This window comes from Cebus imitator, unplaced genomic scaffold (genome assembly GCF_001604975.1).
Source record: "Cebus imitator isolate Cc_AM_T3 unplaced genomic scaffold, Cebus_imitator-1.0 Scaffold50, whole genome shotgun sequence".
Lineage (NCBI taxonomy): Eukaryota > Metazoa > Chordata > Mammalia > Primates > Cebidae > Cebus > Cebus imitator.
This window is the reverse complement of record NW_016107365.1, coordinates 8,611,611-8,636,224: the sequence shown is the minus strand read 5'-3', so window position 1 is coordinate 8,636,224 and position 24,614 is coordinate 8,611,611. Positions and strand designations below refer to the sequence as shown.

The window sequence follows — 24,614 nt, the reverse complement described above, 5'->3', positions numbered from 1 at the left end:
AGGCTGGAATGCAGTGGTATGATCTTGGCTCACTGCAACCTCCACCTCCTGGGCTTAGCAATCCTCCCACTTAAACCTCCTGAGTAGCTGGGACCACAGGCATACGCCATCATGCTCAGCTAATTTTTTGTATTTTTGGAGACAGGGTTTTTCCATGTTGCTCAAGCTGGTCTCAAACTCCTGAGCTCAAGTGATCCACACACTTCGGCCTCCCAAAGTGCTGGAATTACAGGCATGAGCCACCATGCCTAGCCAATGATGCATTTTTGAATTTGCACTTTTTTCCATTGCTAATGACCCTGAGTCCTAACTCTCTCCTCTGTCCTAAATGCTTCCTCATCTATTCCAGTCTGGGCTTTCTCGGGGTTGCCTCCGAGCCATTCTGTTTACACAGCCTGGCATTTCACTTTCTGATGCCCTTCCATTTCCTCCTTCCAGTCTTTTCAACTTCAGCTTCTTTAAACTAGCACAATTTGATGCTGGTCTGTCCAACACCGGTGCATATTCTTCAAAATACTTTTGGCAAGAGGATTCAGCAAGGCAACATTAGACAGAGGCCTGTTCATCTTTGCATTCTTTAACCCTAGCTTGGTTTGTACATTCATTTACTCATTCATTCATTGAATAATTTTTTTTTTTTTTTAGTTTTATAATGTGCCATGTGCTAAGTATACAACAACTAACAAGATGTTTTCACTGCCCTGTTGAGTGGGGAACAGGCAAGTAAACAGGAATGACGAAGGGAGTATTGAAACTACATTGAACCGGCAGGGCATGCGCGCCTGTAATCCCAATACTTTGGGAAATCAAGGCAGGTGGATCACTTGAGCTCAGGAGTTCAAGACCAGCCTGGCCAACATGGTGAAACCCATCTCTACTAAAAACACAAAAATTACCTGTGTGTGGTGGCGGGTACCTGTAATCCCAGCTACTCAGGAGTCTGAGGCAGGAGAATTGCTTGAACCTGGGAGGCAAAGACTGCAGTGAGCTGAGATCATGCCACTGCACTCCAGCCTGGGTGACAGAGTGAAACTCTACCTCAAAACAAAAACAAACAAAAAACCCAAAACAAAAACAAATAAGCAAAAACCGTATTGAACTTATTCCTGAGAAATATAGGGTACTATGGAACATATAAGAGTGACTACCATAGTCAAGCACTAAATAAATGTTACTTGAATAGTGAATGAATTAATGAGTGATTGAATGAGTGAATAAGTGAAAGAATGGGTAAACATGATTAGTTATGAAAGCACAGACTCCTCAAGGTGAATGGTCACCACCAGATGAAAAGATACTTCTCCACCTTCACTGCTTTGAAGGGCCAGCTTCTCTGCACCTATGTCGTGGAAAATACAACTTTTGTTTCTCTTTCTTTCCTCTTCCCACCTCTCTGCTCCAGATAAATGACGGAGGTTATAGATGAAATGTGACTGCCAGAGTGCCAGCAATAGCACCGCTAGCATGCCTCATATACTTTTCTGAAAACCCTGATGTCAGGCAAAATTGCACCCTTCTGCAACTCTTTTCGGCATTTTCATTACTGATTAAACAAAATATGGGCTCACCTTCAAGGCAGCTGACTGTACAGCCAAAGTGAGTTGCTTAACTTTGCTTACAATTTTGCATAAGGTGTCAAATCATGACTGTGATCATTGCAAAGCAGGAATTGTTTTTCCAGCTGAACTTCACCCCTAGTTTCAACGAATCTCTTCGATTCCTTTCAGGTAGTTTCCATGCCAGCTATTTGGGTCTACATTGCTAAGTCTAAGCACAGCAGGGTTTATCAAAGGGCCATCTGCTATTCTTGATAACTCTAGTACAGCAAACATCTGCTGTAGAACTGGAAAAATCTTGTTCAAGCCAGTTTTTCTTAGTTTCACTGGTCATTTTTTGTTTTTGTTTTTTTTTACAGACAATTACCCTGTTCCTAATTTCTTCCTACCAAATCACAGCCTGTAGAAATCTTGCCTTTTAAAAATGCCTCCTTTTTATATGCTAAAATATTTAAAGTAAGTTATAAATAGTAACATTTAGAATGCATTTAAAAAAATTATATTTTTCCAAAAATTAAGAACATTTTCCTCCATTGTCAAAATTAACCTGATTCCTTAATCGAATTTCCCCAATTATTCACAAAAGACCTTTTATAGCTAGTTTGTCCCAGCCAGGACCACGCATTTTATTGATTTGTCATATAAAGATGAGCAGCCCCAACATGCTAAACTGCGGAAAAGACCAGCCCAGCCGGCCTGTAGAATACAGAATTCACCTGATTGTGGTTTTTATCTTGTTCCTATATCCCTTGATTTCACTGAATTGGAGGTGAAATCCAAAGGCTTGATTAGATTCCCCCAACACTTTTGGCTGGTATATGTCATCCGTGATGTAGCATTTCCCATTCTGTATCACAACAGGAAACTCATGTTATCTGATTTTTCCCCTTGCAATCAGAAATCTTGACATACATTTTTAAACTAATTTATTTTGTAGAAAAAGTAATACCCCAAACCATATTAACAAATTTAGACGCCAAAGAAGGGTATCAGAGAAAAGGAAGTCTTCCTCTTACACCACACTTTCAATCACCAGTCTTTTTCCTCTAGGAGGGAAATATTCCTTCCTGAAATATTCTATGTGCACACAATGGAAGCATACTTTCATTTAACAATATATGGAGGAGATCCTTCCATCTTAGCCCATATTGATCTAATGTTTTCTTTGTAATGACACCATGCTTTAATACCCTGTAGATGTTCCATAATTCACTTACTAATATGTCATTGATGAATATTTAGGTGGTTTCCAGACATGCACATTTGCATACATACAAACATAATTGCAGGCTATATTCCTAGAAATAAAATTGCTCATCCAAGGGCATGTGAATTTTAAATTTTGTAAATATGGACAAATTGCTTTCCAAATAGTTTGTACCAGATTACACTTCTACAAAAGGTATACGTATGAGAAAGTCTTTTCCCCTGCACTCTCAATGACAGATATTATCCACTTTCTGATCTTAGCTGATGATAGATGAAAGAAGGTATCTCGTCATTTTGCTGTGCATTTACCTAATATTGAATGTGTTTTATCTTTTTCTATATTTAATGGATTAAGGTAATTATTTCTTAATTTGTAGATTAAAGAAAGTATCCCTTAGTTTACCAAATGTATACAAATATGTGTGGCAGATGTTAGCATTCCTATTGCTTCAATCTGTAAATGTGTTATTCTGTCTCCCCCACCCTTTTTTCCCAGCACTGGAATGATATAAAGCAAATATTTCCCCACCTCTAATAAGGATGCCATTGAGAAAAGTAGATTTCATTTTCCTATTACTTTTGGCGTGATGTCCTTTTATAATAACAGATGAAGAAGAAAAGAGGGTTTTTCTGAAACCCTTAAATAGTTGTGGGCATCGAGGGAGGTGGGGAGGAGGCAGTACAAAGGGCATGTGCAGGGCACAGGAGCTGGCACTCCATCCCTAGAAGTTGCCCAACAAGAAAGAGGACCTGCTCCTTGGGAAGGGAAGAATCAAGTGCGGCTGACAGGTACCACGTTACGAGATACCTTGTGAATGCTCAGAAGCTGTCTGAGCTCTGTGTCAATACCTGCAGATTCAACGACCTGGCCCTCACATCATCTCCACGAGGTGCGTTGTGCTTCCTAGGGCACCTGATCCACAGCCTCACAGCCTACACTGGAATGGTGATCATCAAAACGGCTGATGGTGATGATGCTGGTGCTGACCCCAAGGCTTTGCTTGGTCCCAGCTGGGTACACTGCCCTCTCATAACACCCTTAAGCCTAAGAAAATGGGGTGGAGTGGGGTTCTGAATGCCAGTCGCATAGGTGAGCCCCCCTTACAGCATCTGCATGGGTGGGGGAGGTTTCAATGAAAGCAGCTCAAGACCCCTTTACTGGAAGAGTGGTTGCTGACCTCTGTTACACATTTTTCCTATTTGCCTTTGTTTAGAGTATTTTTGTGTGAGTGTTCATACATTTAATGTTTTTATATATCCCCTTCCTTCCTTCTTTCCTTCCTTGCTTCTTTCCTTCCTTCCTTCCTTTCTCCTTCTTCCCTCCCTCACTCCCTTTTCCTTCCTTCCTTCCTTCCTTCCTTCCTTCCTTCCTTCCTTCCTTCCTTCCTTCCTTCCTCTCTCCTTCTTCCCTCCCTCCCTGTCTCTTTTCCTTCCTTCCTTCCTTCCCTCCTTTCTTCCTATCTTTATTCCTTCTTTTTCTTTCTTGACAAGGTCTTGCTCCATCACCCAGGCTGGAGTGCAGTGGTGTGATCACAGCTCACTGCAGCTTTGACCTCCTGGGCTCAAGCGACCCTCCAGCCTCAGCCTCCTCAGTAGCTGAGAGTATAGTTATGCACACCACCATGCCCAGCTAATTTTTGTATTTTTTGTAGAGATGGAGTTTGCCATGTTACCTAGGCCGATCTCGAACTCCTATACAGTTTAGCACTCCTGCACTTTATAGTAAGTAGATAAAAGCCTTCGTTTGTGCTGTTGCAGACCCAAGGAAGGGGTTCAGCATGGAGACAGCTCTCCCTCCTGATGCACCTTCTTCACTCTTGATATTCTCATGTCCTGAACTGCCCTCTCCACAAAATCTATAAAGCAAGCAGGAGGTATTATGTAAACAGTCCTCTCCTGGAATGTGGCGTTTGGGACCAGATACTAACAACAAGCAGAGCCTTTGATACCAGAGTGTTCCCAGAAGACAGTCACCATGAGGATTAGGGGATTGGAAACTAAGTCAGCATGATTATACTGTATAATGTGCAATGAATGCCAACTATACAACATGCACTTTCTAACTAACTTATCTCATTGAATCTTCAGAGCACCCCACTGAGAATGGTTCTATTTTACCCTCATTTTACAGATGAGGAAATTAAGACAGAAAGCTTAAGTAGCTGTCTAATGTCACACAGGTAATATTTGACAAAGCACATCTTAGCCTATGCCTTTTGGTTGAAAGAAATGAGGACAAGTAAGTACAGGAAGGCCATACAGCTATCTTTAAAGTTTTGAAGAGTTATATGGAAGAAATTATAAATTTGCTTTATGGGTGCTCAAAGTCTACAGGTGAAGGTCATTGATAAATAGATTCCTCTTTAATATATGGAATAACTTTCCAAGAATGAAGTGTTTCTTAAAAAGGAGTAAGTGATCTTCAGGGGTAGTAAGTTACTATATTTAAGGGTTCCAAACAGAGACTGGACGGTTCTGGTGAAGATGCTGGCAAGGACAGTCAGGTATTTAATTGGTGGCTTGGATTAGTCACTCTTAAGGACACCAAAGGCCTTGAGATGATGGCAAATTATTCTAATTTCCAGCAAGGTGGGGTTGTGTATTATAGGTAAAGTGGCTATCTCAAATAAATTCCAGGTTGTCAACATTACAGAAGCAGTCATGGCAGGTTTAAAGAGTTAATTCATAATAAGGAAAGTTGATAAAAATACTTTGGACCTAGTGATAGAAAAATCTGGATAGATTTTTGACAAAAAGCAGCAGCTGTATACATGACAGATGCAGTGCAATACAGTAGCTGAGGACATGGATTCCAGAGCCAGCCCCATGGGTTCAAATCAAAATGTATTCATTTCACATTTACTAATTGTTTGACCTCAGGCAAGCCTAGCCTCATTAGACTTCAGTTTCCTTACCTGTAAACTGCTGTGTTAAACACTATCTAATTTTGAATCCCTGGATGGGGGGTATATGTACATGAGATCATATTTAGAACAAAGCCTGGACATAGTGAGTAATAAATATTTGCTAGTATTATTCCAAAGAATGTTCATGACATTTTTGACATTCGAACACTATAAAAGGTAAATAACTTTTAATTTTATTGCCACAAATTGATAAATTGTTGTAAAAGAGAAACTGGCACAATGAAATAACACAAACATAAGAAAATATTAGACCAAAATAGATTTGAACTTCATCTCCCAGGCTGGAGTACAGTGGGGCAATCTCATCTCACTGCAACCTCTGCCTCCTCAGTTCAAGCAATTTTCCTGCTTCAGCCTCCCAAGTAGCTGGGATTACAGGCATCCACCATCATGCCCACCTAATTTTTGTATTTTTGTAGAGACAGGGTTTCACCATGTTGACCAGGCTGGTCTTGAACTCCTGACCTCAGGTGACCCGCCCGCCTCAGCCTCCCAAAGTGCTGGGGTTACAGGTGTTTGTGAGCCACCTAGCCCAGCCGGACCTTATATCTTTAAGTAAAAATCATCTTTGAAAGTGATCACATTGAGGCCAGGCATGGTGGCTCACGCCTGTAATCTAAGCACTTTGGAGGCCAAGGCGGTGGATCACCTGAGGTAGGGAGTTCAAGACCAGCCTGACCAACATGGTGAAATTCCGTCTTTAAAAAAAAAAAAGAAAGACAGTAATCACATTGAATGGTTATACATTTATTTCAATAATCTTGCCATTGCTCAGAACATTCTTTGAATCTTTGGGGATTGCCTTTGGAGTCAGTATATAAATCATTAAAGAAAAGCAGACTCGGCCAGGCACGGTGACTCACACCTGTAACCCCAGCACTTTAGGAGGCCGAGGCAGGTGGATCACAAGGTCAGGAGATCGAGACCATACCAGCCAACATGGTGAAACCCCGTCTGTACTAAAAGACAAAAAAAATTAGCTGGGCATGGTGGTGCACACCTGTAGTCCCAGCTACTCAGGAGGCTGAGGCAGGGGAATCGCATGAACCTGGGTGGCAGAGGATGCTGTGAGCTGAGATCATGCCACTGCACTACAGCCTGGGTGACAGAGCAAGACTCTCTCTCAAAAAAAAAAAAAAAAAAAAGAAAAAAAAAGAAATCCAGAAAAGCAGATTCATTCCTTTAGTTTAGTGTCACTCTATCATCCTCAAGTACCTAGCTTAGTCACTTGAATTATTTGCTAGTTTTGGGTCTCAGTGACTTTGGATTATTTTAAAGTGTCAGATTCACCCTTGAAAACAAGCTTGGCTATTCTTGACGATCTTCAAAGGAATGCACTGTAGCATTATTGGACAGTAAGTTCTTGGAGAACAAGGTGCCTCTCTTGTTCCTCTTTGCATCTCTGGTAATGTCTGTTGTGGTGCTTAACCACAGCAGGAGCTCAATATGCATGCACTTGTGGACTTGAAGGGAAGGGGCTGCAGCACCTCAGAAGCTAGAGACAGCAGGGCATGGTGAGGTCACCCTCACCATGGTGAGGAAGGGTTCCAGGTTGGGCTTGAGGGCAACTTTCTCTGTTCTACTATTTCAGGATTTTCTTTCACCACTCCTTAGTCATCTGGCTTTGACAGCGAAGGACAGAAAGGTCTGCCTGAAGCTGGCAGCAGATTCTCCCAATACTCTCTTCGAGCCCTGTGTTTTAAAACATACGTAATTAATTAATTAAAGGTCTTACTTGTAAGTCCAATATGTCATATGCATATATGTGAATGTGTGTGTATATAAGCACACACACACAAAGTCAAAGCTTGGTGGATAATCAGGCTAAAGCAGAACTTTTGTTTCCACATACAGACAGAAAACTATGTCCATATCCATTAATGCCAGGGACCTTTTTCACATTTCAATAACAATCATCAGGTTTCATACCACCTTTCAGAAAAATTCGATGTGTTTTACTTTTTCTGAGCCAGGGTCTTGTTGCCCAGGTTGGAGTGCAGTGGCGCAATCTTGGTTCACTGCAGCCTAGACCTCCTGGGTTCAAGCAATCCTCCTCCCACAGCCCCCAGGTAGCTGGGACTATCGGCGTGCCAGGATAATTTTTGTATTTTTAGTAGAGACAGGGTCTCCCCACATTGCCCAGGCTAGTCTCAAACTCCTGAGCTCCAGTAGCCCATCTTGGCCTCTCAAGGTGCTGGGATTACAGGCATGAGCCACCATTCCCAGGCCTAAATTTCATATATTTTTATGAATTATATTTATCCTGAAATTTCTAACAGAGTCATTCTAACTCTATTAATATTTTAATGTAATGAGAAGACTATGAAAACAGTTTTTAATATGATGAGTCAAAGTATACTTGCCCAAAAAGTAACTAAGAAAATAATACAAATTACTTTGTCAATATTTGTTTCTTCCTGTTAGACAAAGGAAGAAGAATACAGAGGTTCGTGGTCACAGATCTTTGTGATAAATATATTTTTAAATATTTTTTTCCACTTTACTTACAAAACAACAAATAAATCAATATTTTTGGATGATGAGATGTCACAAATCTGGCGTTTATTGTGTAATCATAAATTTCTGTAAATATCAGTAGGTTTGGGAGTCAGGGTACAAAGGGTATCTTCTTGCTTTGGTCTATAGAATAATGTTTTAATTCTAATAGCTAATGAATTTTAAGGATTTCTAGCAGATGATCATTAAATAAACTATTCACTTATTTAAACTATTTTAATCATCACCAAAGTATGCTTTCCTCACTTTTTAATTATATTTATATTTAGTACTTTTTAAAAAGTATGATACTACACAAACCGTCTTCTCTGGTAAATATCTATATCTCTTAGAAGAAAGGTTTGGCTAAAGGATTCTTGCCTATTTTTACAACCTAAGTAAATTTATATTCGGCAAGTTTTTCCAGTTCAAAAATGAAGACTTTCAAATCCCACTGAAAACTTCAAATCCCACTGAAATAAATAAATAAGCACAAAATGGGTGAAGTATGTGAGAGTACTGAACAAAGAGAAGACAGCAGAGATTGTGACTAGTTCTAGAAGATAGAAGGGGGATGGAATTGTATTAACAGATATACATACATATGTATATGTATATACACACATACACACACAATATACTGTATGTCTATATGGAGAGATAGAGGAGAGAGAGTATCAGTGTGTGTGTGAAATACAATCATCCATAGCAGAACAGTAATTTTCTTGGGGCCCCAAGAAAAATGTCTTCAATAATAAAGTGATTTACTGTAACAAACAATATAATTTAGAAATTATAAGACCTCAGGGAAAGTGAAGCACTGTTATTTTTATTTCAACAATGAAAAAGGAAGTTAATCAGAAATCCCTGAAAACCAAAGGCAATACAAAGAAAGTCAGTCCAAGTATGAAGCAAATTGAAATATCGCATGGATTTGGACAATATATCCATGGGAATGTAAGAGAAGAAAATTATTTGACCTTGATGCTTGGAACAGTCTCCAACAAGTAGCTCAAGTTTTGCAAAATAGGATTACTTCTCTTTCTCTATGGTCCCATGCATACTTTGTTCTGCAGTGAATGTTTTCCTAAGTGCATTAATTTTGTATTATTTCTGCAACAGAGTGTTAGATTGGAAGTTTTACTGGAAACACCAAGGCATGATGGATTTTAGGTATCAAAGGGAGTTGCAAGACAAGACACTGTGCAGAAGTTTAAAGGAGGCGGTCACAAACCAGCCAGATGGCTCACCTGGCTCTCCCCTGGGAAATCTAGACCACAAGAGAACAATGGGCCAGCTACTTTGCTTGTGAGCAAAAGGGGTGCTGTTAAAATTGGGGTCAGACCATACTCTCAGGGCTTGTCTATAGAAAGGAAGGGTGAAAGGTGTTTTGAGCCTTAGGAAAATGAGAGAGCCAGCCTGAGTTATCTAAAATCTGGCCCAAGAGAATCACCAGGAAGCACAATGGGATCCCCAAATCAGAGTACATCTGGAATGACCTGGTTGAGAAAGCCACTGCCTGAAGCGGAAGTCACAGTCCAAGAAAAATGCCTGTGGCGTGAGAAGTACAGAAAAAAGTTTCCAGTGGAAGCCTCTGAAGACCCATGAGTGTGCTCACAGGGATCTTCCAGGCTCAGAGGATGCCGGCTTCCTATCAGGGTGCCCAGCAAGCAACAACAGCCTCACTCCTTCCTCCATCCTCTCTCCTCTTACTTTGAATCTGAGGATGCCAGAAGCCAAGATGGGAAAGGAGGGGTGGGGGCATAAGACTGAGAAAGAGAGAAGCAGCACTCTGGCCTCTCCTGGTTTCCTGCCTGTGGAAGGCTGTTGCTGGACAAAGGGAGAAGCTTCATGTTTAAAACATGCTCTGAGTTTTGATGTGACATATTTTTTGTTTTATATTTTATGTATTTTTTGTTTTTACGGTTTTTTATTTGTTTGTTTTGTTTCGAGACGGAGTTTTGCTCTATCTCCCAGGCTGGAGTGAAGTGGCGCAACCTTGGCTCACTGCAACCTCTGCCCTCTGGATTCAAGCAATTCTCCTGCCTCAGCCTCCTGAGTAGCTGGGATTATAGGCTCCTGCCACCATGCCAGGCTAATCTTTGTATTTTTAGTAGAGACAAAGTTTTGCCATATTAGCTAGGCTACTCTCGAACCCCTGACCTTAGGTCATCCACCCACCTCAGCCTCCCAAAGTGCTGGGATTGCAGATGTGAGCCACCGTGCCTGGTCCTAAACACTTTTGATTACCGAACTGAGACTATCTCTGAAGAAAAGTAATCATGGAACTTGCCTGAGAGCACCCAGAGAAGTTCTAGATTGTGTCAGTATTTTCAAATAGGAACAAAGGAAGGAATTCACCCATTGAGTAGGTTTAAAGGGATAGAGAGAGACAAAAATAAATGTGAGCTCTAATTATGTTTCATGAGTCCTGCTTGTTTAATATAACAATTATAAAAATATTGTAAATGTTATCCACTGACTTTATATTTTTAGGATCAACCTACAGAGAAAGCTTGAAAGACAATTATAACTACAGAATATAATAAAATAGTTATAAACGTTGATGACAGTATAGTCAAACTTAAAGATGCCAAGGGGTGGATGAGAGAGGATAGGTGGAAAGAAGCAGAAGGGAATCCATTCTTACTTTACAGAGACTGGAGTCAAGAGATTCCTGCCGTATACTGATAAACTAAGAAACAGGTGGTTGAATACATAATTTTAACCTAAAAAGACAACCAAAAGAAGAAATAAAAGTGTAACAAATCAAAATTGGAAAAAGGAGAATGGGGTAAAGGGGAAGACTATGTGATTTCAATCCCTCAGCATTCATAAAGGGTTAAAATAATTACCACTTCAAACTGATGACAAAAGAAATCTTAAAGCACAAATGATGAACAGGTTTCCTCTGTGCCATGGTCTGATCGTCTGTGTCCCCCACAAGGCATAAGTTGAAACCTAGTCACCAATGTGGTGATTAGGAGGTAGAGTCATTTTCTAATGGACAAGTGCCCTTAGAAAACAGCCCCCAGGGAGCTGCCGTGCCCCGTCTACCAAGTGAGGACACAGCAAGAAGGCATCGTCCATAAGGAATGCCTGCTTCCTTATGGATAGCCTTCAGCATCTATAAAGGCTTCACCAGACACTGAATCTGCTGGCATCTTGATCTTGGACTTTGCAGCCTCCAGAACTGAGACAGAAATTTCTGTTGTGTATAAGCCACCAAGTTTATGGTATTATTCTAATAGCCCAATGGACTAAAGCCGATTTTGGGTATGGGACTGGTGTCAGGAGGGGAATGATTTTTACTTTTCACTTTATATGTTTCTATACATTTTGCCATGTGCATGCATAACATGTACAACAATAAATAAAATGAGATTAAAGGAAAATAATAAGAACGTTAATTTAAAAATTCTTACCTTGCTCTAACCCAGGGTTTGGTATGCATGTCCAAACCACTTCCCCAGCTGCCATGTTTTTCTGAAGCCAGTGGCAAAAAGCCCCTTTCTGGGGCCAGCTCCTCTGCAATTGCCCTGATGTGGTAGGGCTCAAATCCGCAGCAGCCGCCAATGTACCTGACCCCCAGGTTGTAGGCCTCTCTGGCATATTTTTGAATATCCCATCTGGTGGCAACTCTGGGTTCCAGTCCTGTATCACAATAGTTACAGCATTTCTGTTACTGTTCTCATTTTCGAATAATGGATGCTGTAATGAATGAGTAGTTTTTCCAATTAAAAAAACTGTAAATTTTAGATGATGCATTCTTCCGATAGCTCATTTTCAGTTATGCAGTTTTATTGTACAACTGGGCCATAGTTTATTACAGCCCTTTGGATTTTGTCACAAAGAAATACCTCCACTATGAGAGGACCTCTACTTAGCTTACCAAAGGGATATTCTGGGAGATCCACAAACCCCTCTTTGCTGCAGTCGGGTGTGTGGAACCCCAGGGGTTGCACCATGAGGTACGCTTTCAGCCCTGCCCGTTCAAGACCCTCCTTCATGAGCTTCACCGTCTTCAAGCTGGTCTCGGGCCCAAAGCGGCAGTTTACGCCAACGATGGAAGCCCCTATGCAAAGAAATAACACTTACATTTTATTACTTATTTGTTTCTTCTTTTTTTTTTTCTTTAACAGTTGGAAGGTACCTTAAAGATTAGCTATCCCCCTCCCCCTCCCACAATTTACAGATAAGGAAACTGATTGCCGTTAATTCTTTTATTTTCCAAACTGCTCTCACAATATCAGACTTTGTTAAATTTCATAAACAGCAGCTGAGCTGTGTATCCCTGCATGGGTCCAAATTACCTGCCTTCACCAGCCTCACAGCACATTCTCCGGGGGTTACGTCATGCATGTCTCCCTCCGGGCCTATGCACATGGTAACCGCCACCGGTCTATCCGATTCTTTTAAGACTTCCACAGCCCACACAGCTTCTTCAACGTGCTCAAAATACTAAGATAAATGTCATTTTTTCTATTGGTCCAGACATAAAGCAGATTTTGAATGGTAAAGGTAAATACAGCAAAACAGTTATACAAATTACCAAATAGAATATAAACATACATATGATAAAACTTGCTAAGAAATGTGTGTCTATCAGACTGAATAAATAATATTTTCCTGAGTAAATATTTTCATTCCTATGACAATAAGATACAGTTTTTTAGTCAGGGATCATTGATTCAGTCAGATGATGACTATTAGTAAAAAAGAAAAAAACACACCCAGAGGTTTTCAAAGTAATCGAGTATTTAAAATCATAATTTTGAAGGAAGAAAAGTTTTGCTAATAAATTTCAGATTCATCTCTTATAAAACTGGGGTAATCTCAGAAACAATGGGTAGTTTATCATGCGTTATACTTCAAAGAGCTTTCATATTCACTTCTAGTTAGATATTCATAAGCGCTCCATAAAGTAGGAAGGGAAATATTTCCCCAGATGAGAAGATTGAGGAGCCTCATGGGAGAGATAGCTACTGTTTTTTTTCTTCAGACAGGACACCTTGTCTGGTAAACCCACATCATCTTATGGGGTGCTTCCAGGAACCCCCTTCAGTGCCACAGCTGAAAAGCTGACCTTAAGGCAACTAAAGAAAAGCCAGAAATCTTCCCGTTTCTTCCCTCTTGAGTTAGAAACAAATTCTGCAGAAGCAGTGTGAGGAATGACAGAGATCATCAAAAGATGAGTTCTTAAACAGAGTGGTGTCATCATCCATCTGGACAGCACAGAGGGCAGAGTTTGTGCTTGTCCTGCAGATGACTCTTCCTAGTGGGGTTGGCCAGGCGTGGGCAGGTGGAGGAGGCAGGGTTTTCAGTAGAGTCCAGTGGGGTGACTGGAAGGAATAATGGTGGGGCTATTTTTTTTCTCTCTCTCTCTCTCTTTTTTTTTTTTCATTTGAGATGGAGTCTTGCTCCGTTGCCAGGCTGGAGTGCAGTGGCGTGAAATCTTGGCTCACCGCAACCTTCGCCTCCCAGGTTCAAGTCATTCTCCTGCCTCAGCCTCCTGAGTAGCTGGGACTACAGGCACCCACCACCATGCCCAGCTAATTTTTGTATTTTCAGTAGAGATGAGGTTTCACCATGTTGGCTAGGCTGGTCTCAAATTCCTGACCTCATGCAATCTGCCTGCCTTGGCCTCCCAAAGTGCTGGGATTACAGATGTGAGCCACCATGCCTGACCAGGGGCTATTGTTTGGAGTGAAAATGTGGGTGGAGGACTTGACCCTAGGCAGTAGCAGTTATGTCGGGAAATGAGGAATGAGGGCTTTCCTTTTGGAAGTGGAGGGAAGAGAATGCTCTGGGCCTTCTTGTCCAATCAATGACCAATTCTTACTGATTCTATCTTCAAATTGTAACTCGTGTGTCATAGCTTGAGTGAAGGCAGAGAGGTAAGAAGAGCAAGACATGGATGGAGGAGGCTATGGAAACTATTGGGTGCTGAGCATTATTGGTGGGACCTGGATGAGCCTGGACAGCCACGACCTTCATCTCTCTCAGTCCCCAGCACACACATGCAGTGCCCTCCTGCCTGGCTTCTCCCTCAAGAGAGGGTGCTCCCTGAGGCACTGTCCCCTATGCTTCCCTCTAGGTTACAGAGTCCCCCGAGTCAGCTTCTGCAGCTACCCTGACCTTAGAAGATCAAAGGCTATGGTCAGGCCTCTCTTGGGTCTGTCCTTTGGCTCCAAATGAACACAGCATACAAAGGAGGGAATGTTGGCCTTGACTACCATGCATTTAAATGATCCTTTGATCATTCATATGGAAGAAATGAGGACATAAGGCAGTCCAATACCCTAATGAAATGTGAAGACAATGCAGTTTTGCTTGTCAAAATAGGTTTAATCCTTTTCCTCTAATACTAGGCTTACCTCTGCAATCAAGAAGTCCACATTTTTCTGCGCAAAAACCTCTAGCTGTAGTCGAAAAAGTTTTTTAATTCTAGCTTCATCCTTGTGGTATTTGTATACCGATGTCTGGCAGATCCCGCCTGCTACCAAAGCATCACCTTTGCCAGCCACTTCCCTGGCGAGGTCACAGGCAGCAGCATTTACATCTTCCCACTGAGGTTAGAGAGCAAGAGTTCAGATGACAAGGCTAGCAGTTTGAAGGTAAAATATAAGCGATAACCAAAGGAACAATAAACAAGTAAGATGAGTATAGGCCAGTTGTTTCAATGCAAATGAAGAAGACCAGCAGCGTTGGGTACAATATCCTCTGTTACCATAACCTTTTATTTCCATTATCGTACTTACCACACTGGATTTTAATAACTATTTGTTTGCCTCCCATGCTTGACCTTGAGCCTCCAGATGAGGTCTACACCTTTGTCTCATCTTTGACTCTAACACAGAGAATGGACTGTAACAGATACTCAGTACGTGTTGGTTGGCTGAATGAATTAATGGGCATTACCATTTATATGTATTAACATTTTATATTTGCAGAGTATTTCACAATACTTCCATGTCCTTGATCTTACTTACTGTTCTCAACAGGTCTATGGACTTAAGCACTACCGTTATCTCCATTTTGCAGAGAGAAACCAATGCTCAATGCAGGTAGGTGTCTTACATAAAGCCACACAGCCCATAGGTGGCAATGCTGAATATCAAACCAAATTTTTCTCATTTCTATGCCAGTGTTGTGTTTTTTAGCACCTCCCTGTCTCCAGAAGAGAAAAATGTGAAATGAGAAAGTGAAAAGAGCATCTATGAAATGCTTTCTCCCTAAAAAAATAGCAGGAAGATGGCCATGCCCTTCCAACGGTTTATTTTACTGCTAGTCCTGACCTCTCCTCTACCTAAATGGGGAGAGAAAGCTAATTTATTTAGAATATATTATTATTTTTTTTTTTTGGAAATGGAGTTTCGCTCTATCATCACCCAGGCTGGAGCGCAGTGGTGTAATCTCAGCTCACTGCAACCTCCACCTCCCAGGTTCAAGTCGTTCTCATGCCTCAGCCTCCTGAGTACCTGGGATTACAGGTGCCAGCCACCACACCTGGCTAATTTTTGCATTTTTAGTAAAGACAGGGTTTCACTATGTTGTGCAGGCTGATCTGGAACTCCTTGGCCCAAGTGATCCGCCCACCTCGGCTTCCCAAAGTGCTGGGATTACAGGTGTAAGCCACCGTGCCTGGCTTATTTACTACATATCTCTATGTGACAACTAAAACATAGATATTTATATGGACTTTGTGATAAAGTATAGTAACACATGAATTCTATAGCTTCCCATGAAGAGGTTTTTTTTTTTTTTAATAGATGACTCCCTCCTCTGCACCCAACCATTGCTGTTTACCTTGCTTTCCATATTGTCCTCACTGGCAGAAAAGGTGAAAGTCTGCATGACATTTGATCCTGCTCTCAAGAATTCCATGTGAAGTTGACGAACTACAAAGTAGTTGGGTTTTCAACATTGAAATAAATAAAAAAAAAAGAAATATTACAGAAGCTATCATTTTTAAAAGCAGCAGTAGCTCACTGACTCCCATCTCCTTCAATCATACCTCAGTTCAAACCTAGCTGTGATAAAAAGTTATAGACTAAGGTCAGTAGAATGCATGGGCAGGACGTACTGTTTAGAGTAGCCTTGTATTGTTTTGCTGATGGGCCTCAATGACTTGGTGTCATCACCTGCAGAGATTAAGGCCTGATTGGCCACTTGTCCCTTGGTCTCTTGGTCTAGAGAGGTTTATTCTATACCTGAGTTGTGAAGGACATAGCTGGTCTACTATAGTCAGCATTGGCAGCCCTCAAAGTAGAATGAGGAGCTTCTCATAGAAAGCAGAATGTAGGTGGGTGGCACCGGCATCAAACCGAGTCAGCAGGAAGCAGCTAGGGACATCAGAAAGCAGTCTGGAAGCTTTCCCTGGCTATCAGAAAGTCACCCCTTCCTCTCCTTCACCACCGTCGCCCCTCCTCCCGTATCCTTACTGTTACTATCCCAGCACTTTTTTCCCAGTTTAGCAAAATGATCTTCTAACATTAATAACAAGTTCTTCTCGGGCCAGATGAAAGCATCCTGTTAAGCACCAAAGTGACAAAACTTGGTCCCGCTCTACCACCGAACTCAAGGTGTCTGATGCAACAATCATAATGGCCATCGTACTGACGATACGCAGGGCACTTCACATGGGTTAACTCGTGAGTCCTCACACCTAGCCCATATTGTGCCCTCATGAAACAGATGAAGATATGGATCCTTGGGGAGGTCGAGTGACTTGTCCAAGGTCACATAGCTGGTCAGTGGAAGAACAAAGATGGGACCCTAGGTTTATCTAATACGCTGTGCAAGTATACATAAAGTCAGAGCGAATCAAAAGTTCTAGTCTCAGCTAGTGTTCTGTTTCACTCATTTCATTCTTTGGCTTTATTTTCCCACTTTAATTTAGGGGAACAAACACAAAGAAAGAGTCAGAAGAGAATTCAAGTTCTAATTTCAGGTAGCTAATCCTCATCAGAGTTACTACCTCTAGCTCTTTTTTTTTTCCAAGCCAGGAGGATGATATAAAGCTCTGTTGATTTTCTTGCCCTCTCATCCCCAGAACCTGGCTGTCTGTGCTCTGTTACACTGTGACTATCTTTAATCACCCTCACTGTAGACACTGTCACACTTCAGCCGCACACTGTCAGTGTGAATCGGAAGCAGGAACAATTTTATTGTTGTAAGGAAACTCTGAATATCTACAAGACAAGTATTCATGGAACAAATATTAAGATGTATATTTTATTTTATTTTTATTTTTATTTTTATTTTTGAGGAGGAGTCTCACTCTGTTGCTCAGGCTGAAGTGCAGTGGCGTGACTTGGTTCACTACAACCTCCGTCTCCTGGGTTCAAGTGATTCTCCTGCCTCAGCCTCCCGAATAGCTGGGACTACAGGTGCCTGCCACCACACCCAGCTAATTTTTGTATTTTTAGTAGTTACGGAGTTTCACCATGTTGATCAGGCTGGTCTCGAACTCCTGAGCTTGTGATCCACCTGCCTCAGCCTCCCAAAGTGCTGGGATTATAGGCGTGAGCCACCATGCCCAGCCAAGATGTATATTTTAGCACTGCCTATACATTAAGATGTAAATGTATGTGTGTAAGAGAGTGTGTGGGTGTGCATGAGGGTGTGTGGGTGTGTATGTGTGTTTGCGGTATGTGTGGGTGTGGGGGTGGGAGTGTGTGTGTGAGTGTGTGGATGTGGGGGTGTATGATGTGTGTAGGTGTGTGTATGAGAGAGAGAGAAAGGAAGAGAGAGGCCATTTTCTTCCGTATAGTTCAGCCTGCATGCTGCTATTGTCTCCTTATCTTGGCAATTTTAGCAAGCAAAACAGCCCTTTGAAACAGTTGTTATTTTTTTCTCGATCTTCCCTCCATCAGATTTAAATAAAATGCCACTCAGGTAGACACTCTTGGTATGTGGGCACCAACCTGCATCTGGATGTTCTATCACTGCCTCTGGAGTCCAGACGCCAGCCTTCACGTAGCCTCTCTTCTCCAGAGTAATGAGAAAGCTGCCATCTCCAATCACAACTTCCCCACTCTCGAGGCGTTCCAAAATCCCCTGAAGAAGAGAAAAAAGCACCTAAGCTCCACTCTACTTTCTTTTATCTAAAAGCAATTTCTAATTTTAGGTGAGGTGATATTATGTTCTTAGAGCTGTAGTTTTGTTAAAAACATGTGCTCTAATAATATTTCAGAAAGACTGAGCATACTATATTTCTTGGCCAATCCAGGTACCTATTTCGTACAGTGAAAGGGCTGAGACTATTTATTCTTAAATAACATTTAATCTGAGTCCAATTGTGGTGCCGATTCCATGACAGTTATTCTGGCTTCTCAACATGTTTGTGGCAACACTGCTAGTTGTCTAACTAGTGTGTATTCTCTCCCCTTTTCTTGTGTCAGGGGACAATGCCTCCAACTTTCAAAAAATTCCCAGGCTCCCTTGCCACTGGGAACAGCCCTGTGACACAGGGATGGCCAGGCAGACACATATGGAAGCTGGTGAAGGATTTCCGGAAAAGTTTTGCTTTCCTGTCATGGGTACCCACTCCCTTCCTTCTTGCCCATTTTCCTCCTTCCTCACTGGAATGGCCACAAAAAGCCTGGGAGTCCAGCAGTCATCTGACGGCCATATGAAACAGATTTCTTTCTTTCTTTTTTTTTTTTAGAGACGGAGTTTCACTCTTGTTACCCAGGCTGGAGTGCAATGGCGCGATCTCGGCTCACCGCAACCTCCGCCTCCTGGGTTCAGGCAATTCTCCTGCCTCAGCCTCCTGAGTCGCTGGGATTACAAGCACGCGCCACCATGCCCAGCTAATTTTTTTTTTTGTATTTTTAGTAGAGACGGGGTTTCACCATGTTGACCAGGATGGTCTCGATCTCTTGACCTCGTGATCCACCCGCCTCGGCCTCCCACAGTGCTGGGATTACAGGCGTGAGCCACCGCACCCGGCCTGAAACAGATTTCTTAAGTCATCCTTGGGTGTCTGCAGCAGCCATGGGCTGGCACCCCTGGACCTCTTGTTAGGTGAGAAAAAGAAACCTTTTATTTGTGTCAGCCACCGAACAGAACTGTCATGGACACAATGCTTCATGATCATGCAATGTGTTCACACTCGTATTATCTTTTGGAACTCCCAGCAACTCTGCAAGTGAGGCAGGAGAGACGGTTTTTATTCTCAGGTATAAATGAGGAAACTGAGGCTCAGAATGATTGACTTGCCCAAGATCACAAAGCTAAGTAAAAAATCAGACTAGCTTCTAAATTCCTACTCTCTTTTCCTTCTATTTTACCATCTTTCTATTTGGCTCACTCATAACTTATTTAAAAGGTTCCATTCAGAGCAGTTAGCCATGGGGTGCAGTTTCCTTTTGAAACAGGAGGGGGCCAGGGAAGGGTGGGGTTGCTGGCAAGGGTTTCACCTTGGGCTTGTGCCCACAGACCTAGGTGAGGACAGGCACTCCTGTTTTTGCACCCAATGCTGCATTTTCCAAGACCACCCTGGCCCACCGTCCTGTGCCTATAAAAACCTCAAGAACCTAGCAAACACAAACACAAGTGGCTGGAAGTCGAGAGGAACACACAACGGCAGAAGAACACACAGATAGACTCCAGCAGGCCATAGACGGCAGAGACAGAATGACACATACGTGGAATTTGGCCAGGGGGTGGTCAGAGGACAATCTGGCTGCTGAGCCACCCGACTCCAGGGGAAGACCACCTTCCCACTCCATCCCCCTCTGGCTCCCCATCCATCTGCTCTACCTGCTGAGAGCTACATCCAGCGCTCAATAAAATCTTGCACTCATTCTCCAAGCTCACCTGTGATCCATTTTTTCCAGTACACTGGCAAGAACCCTGGGATACAGAAAACCCTCTGTCCTTTCAATAAGGCAGAGGGTCTAACTGAGCTGATCAACACAAGCTGCCAGTGAACAGCTAGGCTGAAAGAGCACACCGGAACACATGCCCACTGGGGCTTTGGGAGCTGGAAACACTCACCCCTAGATGCTGCCCATCTGCATGCTCCCCACTAGGGGTTTAAGCTGCAGGGCACTGAAGAAGTGAGCCACACCCCATCACATACCCTGCAAGGGGGATAAGGAAACTTTTCCCATCTCACTGTGTCTAAACCACATCTCCCCCAGGTGCCCTTGGGGTCATCTCCTCACTGCCTTCAGGGCTTTGGTCAAACGTCATCTTTTCAAAGATGCCCTCCCTGACTGCTGCAAACCACCCACCCTTCCAGCCCCACACAGCAGTCCTTATCCCTCTTTTCTGGGCTGCATTAACAGAAGATGCAACCTTTTTTTTGATAATAGGCCAGTTCATTTCAGGCCTGCTCAGAGCTGGACACAAAGCAATGAATGGATCAGCGAGAAAAGCCTCAGATGCCCCTTCTAACTAGTGTCATCTGTTCTGTGAAATCAATATAACCCCCTCAGTTCCTGAATCCAAGGGAGACATCAAGAGGGGTACAGAGGCAGCTTACTGGGCTGCGTGTTGGGGGTAGGGTGAAGCTAAGCTGTGTACAAAAGAGGCCCCCACAAACAGTGGCTTTCCTCTTACAGATGAAAAGGAAACTACTTTAAAGTCACTGTTTGTGGGGGGCCTCTTTTTTACAGAGTGTGCACCAAAGTGCACAGTCTTTTCTTCTTATCACTTTGCCATTCCCTATGGCAGGGGTCAGCACATGACAGCCCACAGACCAAACCTGGCACATCACCTGTTTTTGTAAAAACAGTCTTCTTTTGTAAAAACCCTGCCCATTGATTTATATATTGTCTAATGGCCACTTTTCCACTTTAGCAGAGTGGAGTATACTAGCAGAGTTGAGTAGTTACCACTGAGACTGTATAGCCCCCAAGGCCGAAAATATTTACTGGCCCTTTACAGAAAGCGTTTGCCAACTCAGCCCTAGGGTACTGCCCTCTTCAGCATGGGGAGGAAACTGGATCAGAGTCATATTCATACTCTGTCTCAGATGACGAGGAAACAAAATATGGCAGACCTAGAAGTGGCCCATCTCATTGACATTTACATTTTCTGCATGAGAGTTTAGCCACATGGCTCTGCCTTGATGCAAGGGAAGTGAATGCCCATGTGTCCGGCTCCAACTCTAATCCTACAGAAGGAGGGGGACAGGTTTTGGAGAGAAACTGCTTCTGTTCTAGTGTCTGGCATCTGCTATTTCTCCTTTGCTTACTTCCCACACCAAGTGACCAACCCGAGGTGTCAGGAGCAAGCTTCCTAGGACACCAAGGAACAAAGAGACGCCGACCGTATTTTGGCCACGTTGCTTGATACACTATTTTCTCCAGTCATTTTCCAGGAGGCTGGAAGGCCATGAAGGCAACAAAGAGTAAGAGGTAAGCTAATTTAATCTTGGTTACAGGAGTCTTTGTCCTTACCTGGGTCATTCCTGGATCTAATAAAAGCAAGCAGAAATTAAAGCAGACATGTGAGGATCTTCCCACAGAGCCTCCCAGGACAGTCCTGTTAACAGTATAGAATCAAACACGGGAGGCCAAATAGGGCTTGAATGATTTCTCAATCTCCATAGAATGGCATGACTAGGGAGGGGGTTATTCTGAATTTATCCCCTATGTCCAGTTCAGCTGCAGAAGTACAAACTACTCTGGCTAAGCAGAAAGGAGTTTAATATTGAGAAATGGGTACATAAAACTTTGCATTGGGCTTCCAGGAATGACCCCTAGAAAAACATGACTGAATTGGCCAGCTGGGGCTGCACCCTTTGCCACAACTAAGAGAAGCCATTATTAAACTGCTGGCTTGGGGAATACAGCACACAGCTGCCATACAGGGAGAAGGAGGCTGCCATGGCAACCTCAGCTGCCCCTCACAAGACACTAGAATGCTGTACTACTGCCATACTTGCTATGTTTCCACCTTCCCAGACTCACGCTGGTGCATCTGATTGGGGAACCTAGTTCTTATCAAGATCCTAGCTGCAAAGGAGTCTGGCAATGTGGTTAGTTTTCTTTCCTCTGCAGTGCAAGAAGGTCCATTAGAAGGGATTTAACTAGAGGCTAAAGACCAGGCCACCATAGCTACAGCATCTTCTTTTTACTGTGCTCTTGGAGGGCAGGCAACTGGATCCCAGCTGTGTGAACTCTGTTAAACATAAACACTGTTTTGGCAGAGAGAGCTCTTGACTCTGGTTATTTTTCCGTATTTTTATATCTAAAGCTGAATTTTAGCTGAATGCAGAGGTGGTGTTAATATTTACTATGATTCTCATCTCTTTCTTTCTCCTTCCTCCATAAAAATGCAATTCACTCTTTTCAGTTTGTACTTTTGAAATATAAAAAAGGCCTTAAAATTTGAACATTTATTGAGACCTTGGGCAAATGGGATAAACATCAGAATAAGACAAGGTCTCTGCCCTCCACAAGTTCAAAGTCTGGTTACTTTGGGGAAGGCCAATAGATCAACAAATAATCACAGCAGAATGTGACAAATAAATGCTACACAAGAATACGGAAGAGAAAGTCAGAGGTACAGTTACTGTGTACAAACTCTTTTCCTGAAAATCGAATACACTTCATTAGGTTCACCATGTTAAGAATCAAATTTAGGCCAGGTGCGGTGGCTCACGCCTGTAATCCCAGCACTTTTGGAAGCTGTAGCAGGTGGATCACTTGAGGTCAGGAGTTTGAGACCAGCCGGACCAACTTGGCAAAACTCTGTCTCTACTAAAAATACAAAAATTAGCCGGGCATGGTGGCAGGTACCTGCAGTCCCAGCTACTTGCAAGACTGAGGCAGGAGAATAGCTTGAACCTGGAAGTCAGAGGTAGCAGTGAGCTGAGATCATGCTGCTGCACTCCAGCCCAACTCTGTCTCAAAAAAAACCAAAAAACAAAAAAACAAAACGAATAAAATTTAATCAAACAAATGTTGAGAGTAAACGCTGGCACAGAATTTGGCTGTTGTAGGTTAGTCTCTCACCTCCCACATCCAATCTGCCACAGAGTTATGCCAAGTGTATTACACATTTCGCAAATACCCCACCAGCCTCACTGCACTGGATTATTGAAATGGTCTCCAGTTCTCTCCAGCCCTATTCTGAACTGTCTTCCATTGCTACCAGAGCACCGGCTCGCTGACCCAGTCTCACCTGTAATTACACCCCCTTTGTGTCCTGCTTAGCTTCACAGATCCTGCATTCATGCATCCCCCTATACAGCAGTATCTGGTTACTTACCTGTCACCTCAGCTTGACTGTAAGAGGCTTGGGGACAGCTGACATATCTTATTGGTCTATATCCCTACCACCTCATATAACAACTAAAATGAGTAGACACTTAAGAAACTATGCCAAGAATAAGCAAACAAACGGGACTGTTTTGAAAACATCAGATGTGTTGCATATGCTAGAATTTTTGTCTTGAAGTAGAAAAAATGTTACTCTGTAGCAGACAATTAGGTGGGTTTTAAGAAAATTATAGTATGTATTTTGACTGTATCTTCATGATACCAAGTAAAGGTAAGACATTTTCATTTGTTATCCGGATATTTGTCCACCATTTTAAATTTGCCATTTTTCTACGTCGCCATTAGCAAAATAACTAAGTTATCAAGATTTGAATTCAGAGCATCTTTTAGCCCTTCCTTCGCTGCTATTCTAACTTCCTCAATTTATTACTATACCAGTATGATCCCTTCTTTAGATTTTTTTTTAACTTTTAAGTTCAGGGGTACATGTGCAGGATGTGCAGGTTTGCTACATAGATAACCATGCATCATGGGGGTTTGTTATACAGGTTATTTCCTCACCCAGGTATTAAGCCTAGTATCCATTAGTTATTTTTCCTGATCCTCTCCCTCCTTCCACCCTCCACCCTCCGATAGGCCCCAGTGTGTGTTGTTCCCCACCATTATACCAGTATGATCTAAAGTCAGCTCTGTAATTATAGAGACAGGAACATGTAAAATAAAGAACACCGTAAATTAATGTTGCAGTACATTCATATTCTCATTCCATCCAACCCTTTGGTTTGGCAGTAAACCTGCCTTGGATCTGACAGTGAGTTCTAGGGTGCATTTATGCCCCTTTTGCAGATACCACTAACTAAGACCCCTGGATCTGAGATCCCTGGCTTCAAGGCACCTCTCTTCATACTCAGGGATCAACTTCGCTGTGTGGTAGGAGGTGACCAGAAAAACCCAATCTGTCTAAAATATCTCCCCTTCTTCCTAGAATTGCCAGCAGAACTGCTTTTTTGGATTAAAGATCTAATTGGAGGCCTTGTCTGTAGCAATTAAACGAATTCTTAATATACCTGTTGGCAGGGCACAGTGGCTCATGCCTGTAATCCCAGCACTTTGGGAGGCCGAGGTAGGTGGATCACCTGAGGTCAGGGGTTCGAGACCAGCCTGGCCAACATGGTGAAACCCCA

The 24,614-nt window shown here is 42.6% G+C and overlaps 1 protein-coding gene across 1 annotated transcript in view; it reads right to left on the bottom strand.

The window, feature by feature from the left end:
• Positions 1–7,112: 7,112 nt before the first annotated feature.
• The window catches only part of BHMT2 (betaine--homocysteine S-methyltransferase 2), a 19,224-nt gene continuing 1,722 nt past the window's right edge, over positions 7,113–24,614 (bottom strand). The window contains exons 2-8 of the mRNA XM_017527718.2: positions 18,118–18,250; positions 15,998–16,089; positions 14,566–14,757; positions 12,502–12,649; positions 12,081–12,263; positions 11,614–11,842; positions 7,113–7,384 (exon numbers count right to left, since the gene is read on the bottom strand). Of these exons, the coding sequence (XP_017383207.1) occupies positions 7,303–7,384; positions 11,614–11,842; positions 12,081–12,263; positions 12,502–12,649; positions 14,566–14,757; positions 15,998–16,089; positions 18,118–18,250 (1,059 nt within the window). The 3' untranslated portion in view covers positions 7,113–7,302. The remainder of the gene's footprint in view (positions 7,385–11,613; positions 11,843–12,080; positions 12,264–12,501; positions 12,650–14,565; positions 14,758–15,997; positions 16,090–18,117; positions 18,251–24,614) is intronic.